This window comes from Camellia sinensis, chromosome 3, assembly GCF_055761805.1.
Source record: "Camellia sinensis isolate YWXY chromosome 3, ASM5576180v1, whole genome shotgun sequence".
NCBI lineage: Eukaryota > Viridiplantae > Streptophyta > Magnoliopsida > Ericales > Theaceae > Camellia > Camellia sinensis.
Genome location: NC_138963.1, coordinates 78,243,266 through 78,254,954, shown reverse-complemented (window position 1 = coordinate 78,254,954; position 11,689 = coordinate 78,243,266). Strand labels below are relative to the sequence as shown.

General features: G+C 30.0%; 1 protein-coding gene across 1 annotated transcript; it reads left to right on the top strand.

Annotated features, from left to right (window-relative positions):
- The first annotated feature begins 1,966 nt into the window (after positions 1 to 1,966).
- On the top strand, positions 1,967 to 6,419 carry LOC114303457 (UDP-glycosyltransferase 74F2). Its single transcript, XM_028248586.2, has 2 exons — positions 1,967 to 2,662; positions 5,469 to 6,419. Exons 1-2 carry the CDS (start codon positions 2,003 to 2,005, stop codon positions 6,189 to 6,191), a joined length of 1,383 nt encoding a protein of 460 aa, XP_028104387.2. The 5' UTR covers positions 1,967 to 2,002; the 3' UTR covers positions 6,192 to 6,419.
- The last annotated feature ends 5,270 nt before the right edge of the window (positions 6,420 to 11,689 follow it).

The following is an 11,689-nucleotide window of genomic DNA, read 5'->3' as shown; positions in this document are numbered from 1 at the left end:
ACAATATTAGTACGCTTTTTTTGATAACGTGAAACACAAGCACCCTTACTCTCATAATTACAGTAACAATTTTTTATAATAGTTTTACCAATGGCAAATTAGTAAACAATCAGTCAAACAAGAAAACATTTAGGACAAACACCTTTACTCCCATAATTACATTAACAATTTTTTATAATAGTTTTACCAATGGCAAATTAGTAAATAATCAGTCAAAAGGATTACTATGTTAATAAGAAAACATTCAGGACCATATAAATTACAAGACTGAAATATGAGATTTATTTATCAATTCCCCTAAAAAATAAGACAAATTATATTATACACCCAAACACGCCATAATACATGTCATAAGCAAGCAATTTGATGTTGCGAACTCGTTCATCCAAACAAAAGAGAAAGTTATTAAAGCTTGTTTTGGTAACTTAATTAAAAGTCATTTTGTTGGATCATATTATTTTTTTATATATGTTTTATAAAAAAAATTAAAAATTAACTTTCAACTTACTTTTTAAAACCAGCTTAACTTAAATTTATCAAGTACTCATTGTCTGCCTATCAAAAACAATAAATAAATAAAAATCCTCATCGTGTAGTTGGCTTTTTCCTCCAATAGCACACCATTAGCTGTGCAAAAGTGCCATAAATCATGAAAATTTATTTTAAATTTTGTCTCAAAAGTGTGGGTGTGGTATAAATTTAAAAGGAATTGAATTTTATCTAATTCCTAATATGGGCTAGAAGATATTGTTCGGGCCTATATGATCTATCATAAGTTTTGTTTTAATAATTCAAATTATTCATTTTGTAAGATTTTTCGTATATATTATCTACATAACAAATTAAGTTAATTTGATAATCGTTACCTATATAATTTATTACATTTGTCATCGAAAAAATAAGTGGTCTAATTTTTTAAAATATATTTATCGTTCATTTTTTTTTTGACACAAATATAATAAATTGAATATGTTACAAGCGGATCGATCTAATTATTTGAAAGATAATATACATGAAAGATTTTATAAAGTGGACTATTCGAATTATCAAAATAAAACTTATGATAAGTCTCACCTACAATAAATACAAACTATTAATTATTTTTTCCGGATAAAATATATTTTGAAGGTATATAGCATTGATGTTTTTAATTTGGGTAAATTATTAATAAGTTCTCATAATTGGACTTAATTCCCATCAAATCCTATTTAAAATAAATTCTAATAAAATTGTTACTAAAAATAATTTTGCGACAACTTTTTGTATATGTCGCTAAAAATTGACAATTAGTAAATTTCTTGATCACGATTTTTATAAATAGTCGTTAAAACTTACAATTAGTGACTTTTTTCTACGATAAATTTTTTAAATTGTCGCTAAAAGTTGAAAATTAACAACTTTTTTATGACAAAATTTTTAACTATCACTAAAAATTAATAATATATAATTTTTTTAATATTGTTTAATAAAAAACGTTATTAATTATGACAGAACCTATTAAACAATAAATTCAAGATCTACACGTAAGCCCCATTGTATTTTGGGCCAAAAGACGTCATTTCTTATAAGACACTTCATTCCTTACCAGATGATTATTCAGTATTCTCGGAGTATATATACGTGGTGCTCCATAAAATTTTGATTAGTAGGTAGGGGCCCACAATTTATGTTGGGAATAGGAGAATAACACGAGCAATAATGCTAGGAATCATAAAAAATATATCAATTCATCATGAAGATTTTTCATCCCTTGATTAGCGTGTGGTGTTTTATTATATGGGTAATCCAAAAGTGAAGAATCTTTCATGATCATCTTCATGATATTTTTTTCATGATTCCTAACATTCTTGTAACACGGAGACTAAATAATTGATAATTAACTTAGAGTATGATCATGTGATATTACGGGATTATTGAATAATTTCCCTTCCTTACCTCACTTGCATAAATAGAACACAAGGAGGGCTGAATCTACATTCTATAACACACACACACACACAAAATGGAGAAGCCAAAGAGAGCTCAGAGACCCCATTGTTTGGTATTGCCACACCCAATACAAGGCCACATAAACCCAATGCTCCAATTCTCAAAGCGTTTGGAGCACAAGGGAGTCAAAGTCACACTAGCCATCACCCAATTCATTTTCAACAAAACCATGAATGGCACCTCCTCCAGTTCCATCTCCGTCGAGACAATTTCTGATGGCTACGACCAAGGCGGTCCTGAAGCTGCCAGCGGGGGCTACGAGGAGTACTTGCCGCGATTTCAAGAGGTCGGCTCAAAGACTCTGGCAGGGCTGGTGGTGAAGTTTGGGAACATGGGGTGCCCTGTGGACTGTATTGTGTATGATGCGTTCTTGCCTTGGGGTCTTGACGTGGCTAGAGAGTTTGGATTGGTTGGAGCAGTGTTTTTTACACAGTCTTGTGCTGTGGACAATATATACTACCATGTCTACAATGGACATTTGAAGCTTCCTCTTACTGAGAGGACTAATATTACGGTTCCTGGATTGCCACCACTGGAAATCTCAGACATGCCATCTTTTGTTTCTGTTCCTCAAGCGTACCCTCCGCTGCTGAAATTGGTTGTGAATCAATTTGCAAATGTGGGGGAAGCTGATTGGGTCCTCTGCAACACCTTTCAAAAATTGGAGGAGGAGGTTTGTGTTTATATTTTTTTTTTTTATAATATATATATATATATATATATATATATATATGCCCTCAATTTTTACGTTTACTTTCTAAATTCAAATTTGGCTAATGATTAAAAAAGATATGAAAAAAAAAAAAAAAAAATTCCTTAAATATTCTAGTAGCTTATCACACCATTGAGTTTAAAAAGTGAGTCAATTTTTTGGACTTAAATAACATTCTCTCTTTAATTTGCTTTTGATATATATATATATATATATATATTTGTTTCTGTTTTGTCATGCAACAATATTACATATTCAGAAAAATTATTCATAAAAAATATATGGATTGCAAAATTTTCTAAGTATAATAGTCCACATTATATCCAAGGTCGGAGCTACAGCTACTCTAGTGGTGTCAAGTGACACCACTAGATTTCCAAAAAGGTTTAAAATATATGTATTGTTTTATTCAAAAGGTTTGGATTGTAACATATGGAACCCTGGTGACACCACTCTATTCAAGTGGCACCACTGCTCTAGTAGCCTTTCATATTAAATTTATATGATCTCGTGTGGGTTTTAACATTAGGTGCACATGATAGCTCGTGTAAAATTAAAAAATTGAGATGACATTAATAATGACATGTCAAATGATCCCACTCATTAAAACTCATGGCTACGCCATTGATTATGTCAACTTTAAATTTACATTATTCATTTCATTTTTTAAGAATAAAATTAGTATACAAATTCAAGGTACAATAGTATTTTAAAAAAACTAATTTACCGATTATTCGACCAACACACATGTTACCTACGTGAATAATTGGTAAAATAATTGTCAATTAGTTTATAACAGAAGAAAAACTCTACCATTTTCCATTTGTATGTAACAACACACAAGTTGTTAATTTCAAGGGTCTAGTGGATACAATTTAAGATATGGAGATGTGCTCCCTTCAAATTTTAAGTTCAATACTAACTTTGGATCAGATCATACAGAACATTTATTCTAACTTTAAATGGAACCTGGCAAGTAAGGAATGGAATTGATTCTCTAAAATTAATCAAGGTATGCGTAGTCTAACCTGAACACCCACTTAAAATAAAATACAAGTAGTTGGCAGGTCCCACCATTGGTGTAAGCTATTCAAAATTTTTATTAGGAGAAATAATGTGTATAAATTCAATTCTAAGTAACCATCTTTGCCTGTGTTGTACAAATTCAATTCTATGTAACCATCTTTGGCCTAATAGTTGCGTGACAATGCCTTTTGGTATGAAGTTGTGAGTCCAATTCCAATGAGAAATTTTATTTTCACACGCCTAATTATTTCAGTACATATATTTAACAAATATTATTTTAATGGCAATTATACCCTAAACTAAAATGATCGTAATAGACATCCATTAGCAACCATAATATTATATGAAAATATTCTCTGTGCACATCTTTTAAAAACAAAAACAAAAAATTCTTAATATACACATTTTGAGTAAAAAAAAAACAAAAAAAACTGAACTCTAATTTTTCCATTGATGTCGCTTTGCTTGCTACACACTCTAATCCTCTATTGCTTGCAAAACAATACTCTCATAACAACTCTCATATTGCTTTAATATCTAGATTTATACTATATTAGTGATGAAAATGTTAGTTTTTTTTGTGCAAAACTTTTTTTTTTTTCCTTTCGCGGTTTTAGTCGGACAACCAATGCCGAATTATTTCATTATATTTAGATATCAACTGTTAAATTATTTCATTATATTCGGATATCAACTATCGAAAGTTTTTTTATTTATTTTTTTTGGAACAAATTTGTAGAATTAATCACTTTTATTCGAAAGTTAAGTTTCGCATTAAATGTATAATTTTGAAAAACCAGTGTCGAAATCCCCAAACCAAAAACCATTAAAAAAAATAAAATTAAATAAAAAAGATTAAAAAAATGCGGGGTTTATGGCAATGGAGTTCACAGAGATCTGAAAATGGTAAATGCAATAACAAAATGGAAAGATGTCACATCTTCAACCATATTTTGGAAGGTTTTTAATGATTCAATAAGATCTTCAATGGAGTACTTTGTCTTCACTTCACTTCACTTCACACTGTGGTCTTGAATGGTCTTTACGTGGGTCTACAATGAATCTACAAATCTAGAAGTAAGGTCACTCAGCAAGTGTGTGAAAAAGAGAGTTGAGTGGTGTGTACAATGATTATGAGCAAATGATATAATTGTAACTTTTAGTGTGGGGATTGAGAAAATTAATTAATAATCAAATTAATAAGTGTCTGTACTGAAAGAAGATGTATACTGAGATAATTAAGTATGTGAAAATAGAATTTTCCAATTTTTATGATGAGAAATTTGATATTTATAGTGATTATTTACTTCTTATTAGGAGGGTTACATGTAATTATTTTGGATTAATAGCAATTGTTTTTGACTTTCTAATTGTCATTTCTAGTATTGTGGAGTTCACACCAATTATTTTTAAGTAAAATTTTAATTTTATTTTATTTTATTTTTGAGAGACCTAACTTATTATTGTTGCCTTGTTATCTACGAATGAGTGTAATTTAATAACTTTTTTTAAACAGATTTGCAAGTAAAAATTTATACAGACTAGCATGTGTGTGAATGATTTTTTTTTTTTTTTTTTAATTATATATAAGGAAGTAATAAGCAACTTTGAAATTAATGAATAATACGAATTTCACACTAGTAGATTTTTCCTATAATTTTTGTCTATATATCATTCCTTTTCTCAAACATCCAAAGTTGTTAATTTTTGCCAACTAACTGCTGTCATTGATATTGCGTAGCTGGTGGATTGGATGGCAAAGATTTGGCCTTTGAGAACAATTGGACCAACCATACCATCAATGTACTTGGATAAGCGACTCCAAGACGACAAAGAGTATGGATTCAGCATTTTCAAGCCAAAAACAGATGCCTGTATGAAGTGGCTCGACCAGCGGTCAAATGGTTCAGTTGTGTACGTCTCCTTTGGGAGTTTGGCGCAGCTTGGCGTCGATCAAATGGAAGAAATAGCATGGGGTTTGAAAAACAGCAATTACTACTTCTTATGGGTTGTGAGAGCAACAGAACAACCCAAGCTTCCCAAAAATTTCATGGCCGAGACGGTACTTAATGGGTTGGTGGTGTCATGGTGTCCCCAATTGGATGTTCTAGCACACAGGGCAATAGGATGCTTTGTGACACACAGTGGGTGGAACTCTACATTGGAGGCACTGAGCTTGGGAGTTCCAATGGTGGCAATGCCACAATCGACTGACCAAACCACCAATGCCAAGTATGTCATGGATGTTTGGGGGATGGGAGTCCGGGCTCAATGCGACGAGAGAGGGATGGTGAGGAGAGAAGAGGTAGAGGGTTGTGTAAGGGAAGTCATGGAGGGAGAGAGAGGGAAAGAGAATAGGAGGAACGCAATGAAATGGGGAGAATTGGCAATAGAGGCAGTTGATGAAGGTGGCAGTTCAGATAAGAACATTGATGAGTTTGTTGCTAAGCTGGTGAAGTCCTAAGCCTATTTATGTTGGATATTATTTCCTACTCTTTTGAGTTGTTCTATTGATGTTATTAGTTTGTCTCCTTAGTTTGGTTGATTTTCTAATTTGATTAGGAGTACTTTCTTCTGATAAAATTTTTAATTTGTATAATCTTTGTATTCTAGTAATGTATTTTTCAAGAAATGAACATGTATTCAGTTTTTTTTTGTCGTAATGAATAGCGAAATATACCTTTTGAATTTATTGGTAACATGTATTCTAATAGGCTGCATGAGATCACCCCTGTGATAGCTTTGTCCAAATTGAGGCCTGAGTACCTAATTTTTAAATGGAAATGATATATTATTAAAGTTTGACTTTTAACTATATATTATAATTTGATCTAAATTTTATTTTAATGTTTATTATTTTAAATTGAACAATTTAACCCTTAAACTAATTTCAGTTTCAATTTAGTCATTGTGTAAAACTTAGTGGTTAAGAACAATTTTGGGACAGAATGATCAAATTACTAAATTTGAAACTATAATAACTAATTTGAGGCCTGGTTTGTCTGCTGGTTTGTCTATCTGCTGTCGAGCTGTGCATCAGTGCTCTATCTATGATCTAGCAGTCTAACTTTGGTCAAAGTACATCACTGCCGGTTGTTCTACTTTGGATAGGGACTGCTTCTACAGTCAGTTTAATCTGCTCTGCTCAGTGCAATGCATAGCTTCGGTGGGTGTTGCTTGGCAGTGCTATAGTCAGCGATTTTGCTCTTTATGGTTAAGATGCTGTCCAGATTTTCCTTACGCCTCATTTGATAGTAGTATGGATTCTGTTATGCTCCTCTTCTGCTTCTTTTTTGTTTTGGTTTGTTGTTAGTTTCTCACCAACTGGCGCTTGGAGCTTCAGTTAGCTCCAAGCTCCTCTTTATTGATGTCATGTATCCTTTTTGCATACTCTCATCAATAAAGATTTTCTTTGCCGATCAAAAAAAAAAAAAAAGATGAGCCGTTATTCTCACTCATTTTTATTTCATTCTTTGTCCTTATTATACGTAATTACTATTTCCGCTCTATTTTATTCCAAATAAACTCTCTACTATGTATAATAAGAACCAAGAAGGGAGTGTCTTTAGAGTGAAATTGAGTGGAAATAGCGACTCCCTACCTAAAATGAATATATATCAAACTACAATAGTGAAAAGTCAACGCAAACTTTTATTTAAAATTTAGGACAAAATACGTCGATAGTCCCTTTGTATCATTTCAGTCCCTATATTTTTAATTTGCTCAATTTTAATATTTAATTTTAAATTTTATATTAATTTAATCCAATCAATAACTTCCATTAAGTTTTTTAACAGAAAAATTCAAGTGCCCCACATGTGACATATTCTGAGGGGCAGAATAAACATTTTCATTCTATCCCTACAACATTTGAGACACCCACCACTATGTAGCTCCTCCTCTACTGCCAGTGATAAAATACAATTTTTTAAAATATTTCAATATAGTTTTTAAAAATATTTCAACATTCTTATACAATACATTCTTCAAAAATATTTTAATATAATTGGATAAATTACACTGACCTCTACAAGGTTTTTTAAAATGACTTAAACTTCTCATGAGGTTTAATTTTTAATTGCATTGATCTCCTTGAGATTTAACAAAATGTAGAAACTTTTCCTAGACTTTCTCAAATGACATAAATTTTCTTTGAGATTTTCTTTTTGTAATGAAATTACAAAAACCTCTTATGTGGTTTATTTTTTTTATTATAGGCTCTTTTTTCTATTATTTTATCGTAAAAGAATAATTGAAAATATTTACATCATTAAATAATTTAATTATATTTTAAATTTACCCTTTAAAGCTATATCCAATTACAAATAAATAAAAACATATATAATTTTATTTTTTCTCTTTATTATGCCTACAATTACTGTTGATTGTGTGTGTCTCCTTTATCAAAAACTGCCTAGCATTGTAAAAAAAATAACATAAAATGTTGATATCATTAAATAATTTAATTACATTTCTAGTTTTACCAAAGACTAAAAACGAGTCGAGTCAAGTCGAGCTTTGTTGAGTTTAAGCTTGGTTCGTTTACTTATCGAGCTCGTTTATTGAGCTCAAACTCGGTTCAATAACTAATTGGGCTTGAGCTCGGCTCAGCTAGGCTCGATAAGATTTTTTTTATTATTATTTATATTATTTAATACATAAATAATGTATTTATCCCGTTATATATATATATATATATTTATATATTATTTAATATATAAATAATATATTTATTATATAATTTAAATAAAGATAAACGAACCGAGTTGAGCCAAACCCTTAACGAGCTGAGCCGAATCGAACCGAGCCAAGCCAGGTCGTGAACAGGTCGGTTCGTCTACAACCCTAGTTTTACCCTTTAAAATTGTGTCCAATTACAGATATATATACAATTCTTATTTTTTTTTCTTTTTGTTATGCTTGTGGTTATTGTTAATTATATATTCCTACTTTATTCAAAACCCCAATAGGAATTTTATATATATATATATATATATTTCTTTATAATTGGACACAATTTTAAAAGGTAAATTAAAAATATAATTAAATTATTAATGATGTTAGCATTTTTTTTTTATGATAAAGTAATGGAAACAAGAATCTATAATAAAAAATTAAACCTCAATAGAGGTTTTTGTCATTTTAAAAATCTTAGAGGACGTTTCTATAATTTTATTAAATCTCAAGAGAGATCAATGTAATTGAAAATTAAACCTCAATTTTTTTTTTTTTTTGTGGTCATTTTAAAAATCTTAGAAGAGGTTTTTACATTTCATTAAATCTCAATGGGGCCACTCTATTTGAACCCAAAAATTATCTCAATACACTCAACTTAAATTTTAAAATTTTAATTTATGTTATACCTAATATGAATTTACTAATAAGAACAATACATATTAAACATTAAAGTAAAATATTATTTTTTTCTCATGGTACACCATAATCAATTACACATATTACTCCTATTCAAATCTCTTCATATTCTTCCCCAAGTTTCAATTATTTTCTTTTCTTTTTCTTCTTCACTCCAAAACTCCAAATTCCAATCCACCCACCAAAACTCACTATTATCATCAATATCATTATTTTTTATTTTGTTACTTGCAAATAGAAGAAAATTTGAACAAAATCAAATAATGGATGAGAATAATAATCAAATAATTTTTTGAAAGATGACTGCTATTAACACCCATCTTTATTCTTTGGAACCTCCATTTCTTTGAACCTCCATCCTAAACCCTAAATTTTAATAATCTTTCTTTTAACACCCCACTTAACACTAAATTTACCCCTATTCATAATATCATCACCCAAGTTATGCACACACACCTCATTTGCACATCCTCTCCATCAGTGAACAACAAATGATGGTTCCTCTCCATCAACAAATTGAAGAACGACAATCCCTCTTTCTCTTTGATTTATTCAAAATCCTAAACCCATTAATAGTGAAAAACACCATTGCATCTCGTTTGAAACTAAACGACAGTGAATGACAGTTCTTCGCTTTTATACCATTGCATTTTTGTGGTTCTCCAACTCATCTGAAGCTAAGAATGACGGTTCTTTGATTTTATACCATTGCATCTTTGTGGTTCTCTATTCAATACAGTGTTATCGAACCAAAACTATTCGTTCAACATTGTGTTGCCGAACATATATGACTTGTTCAACATTGTGTTGATGAACATAAATGATTTGTTCAACACTGTGTTGTCGAACATAAATGATTTGTTGAGCTTTTTTAGTAAGATTCAGGGTTAGGGATTTTTGAAGAAAAATTAATTTGCTTGACTTATCTAAACTATTGATTTCTTATATCAATGAATGGTGAAATTAACGAATGGTGACAATGATTTGAATCAACGATTTCAATCCATAGTGACAATGATTTCTGGTTTAGGGTTTAGGATGGTGATGAGAAGATGAATACCATTTAAGGTTAAGGTTGGTGAATGGTCTCTGTCGAATGGTTTGGTAGGAGTGGAAGTAGGTGTACAATGTTGTAGAGTATGATTCTAATTGTCTTCATTTGGTGGATGGATGTTCCATTGAAGGTTGTCCTTTATTGTAATTTTACTTTATGTTATATTTGTAATGAAAAAGAAGTTACAATTAGGGTCCAAAGAATAAAGATAGGTGTTAATAGCAGCCCTATTTTTTAAACAACTTATCAAAGATGAGATAAAGTATTCACATAAATATCAAAATATAATTATTGATTTTTCTTTTTTTCTTTTTTTTTTGCATAAAAACAAATATTTAGTCTATTTTTGTTATTATTGTTCGGACTTTCAGAACCTAACAAATTTACTTTGTTCAGTAGTGTACAGCTGAACAAAGTGAATTTGTTCGATTCTGAAAGTTTAAACAAATTCACTTTGTCCAGTTCTGAAAGTCCAAATAATAATGACAAAAAACAAGTTAAACATTTGTTGTCCTCCTTTGTCATTCTCCTTCTCTTTCGCCGTCCTCCTTTGCCGGTGTCAGTTTTCCTGATCGTGTTCCATGTATGTACATAAACGAAAAAAAAGTTTTTTCAAAAATAATTTGAATTTTTTAATTTATTTTATTTGGATGTACCTTAAAAGAATAATTTGAAAAAAAAAAAGAGAAAAAGATGTATTAAGAATAAATTATAACTCTAAATAATTTAACAGAGTCTATTAAAAAACTAAGCTCACTTAAACATATGGCTTTGTTTGGGAACATATTATTTTAGTAATTTTTTAATTTTTTAGCTAAAATATGAGATAAAAAAAAAATATGTTCAAAATGATTCTTTGATTTTTTATAAAAAAAATGTACAAAAAATAAAGAGAATTTTTAAAAAAATTTTTATTAGATTATTAGTTTTTAAACTTTTTTAATAATTATTTAATTTTTAAAGTAAAATATTAAATTACCAAACGAGGGCCAGTAAATAAAATCCCCCACCTCAATGGAATCATGAAGCGAAATTTGTGTGAGGGAAGTGTAATTTACGTAATATAATTTTTACGAACATGGCAATATCAACAATTTTTTTATTATAAAATTTCATATAAATAAATAAATGAATGAATACTAGGTAGGGCCCAATGGCAGTCATCGCTCTCCCGCAGTTATGGAAGAAGAAACCCCACACCAAAAAGCAACAGAACCGAATTGACCAGAGAAGAGACCCTCCATTACTCAACCCATTCATTGCTATGATGAATTTCTTTCTCATTTATCTTTTGCTTTCCTAGCAAACAAACACGCCCTACCCCAAAAAACCGAATCAAGATTCCCTCCTTTCATTTCCTATTTACAAGGCCATTGGGTTTATTTTAGGCTCAATTTTGTTAATTTGAACTGTTCATATTTCAAGATTTGTTCAGTATATATTTGTAAAAAATCAAGTTGATTGCATATCAGAAAGTATGTGTTCGAAAAACTCGAACTAAAAATTATTTTTTCTAAAAATTTAATAAACAGTTT

Excerpts from the sequence above, each read along its gene's own strand:
- LOC114303457 (XM_028248586.2), top strand. The coding sequence starts at position 2,003 with ATGGAGAAGCCAAAGAGAGCTCAGAGACCCCATTGTTTGGTATTGCCA. Across the intron at positions 2,663-5,468 it reads TTCAAAAATTGGAGGAGGAG|CTGGTGGATTGGATGGCAAA; the intron begins GTTTGTGTTTAT and ends GATATTGCGTAG.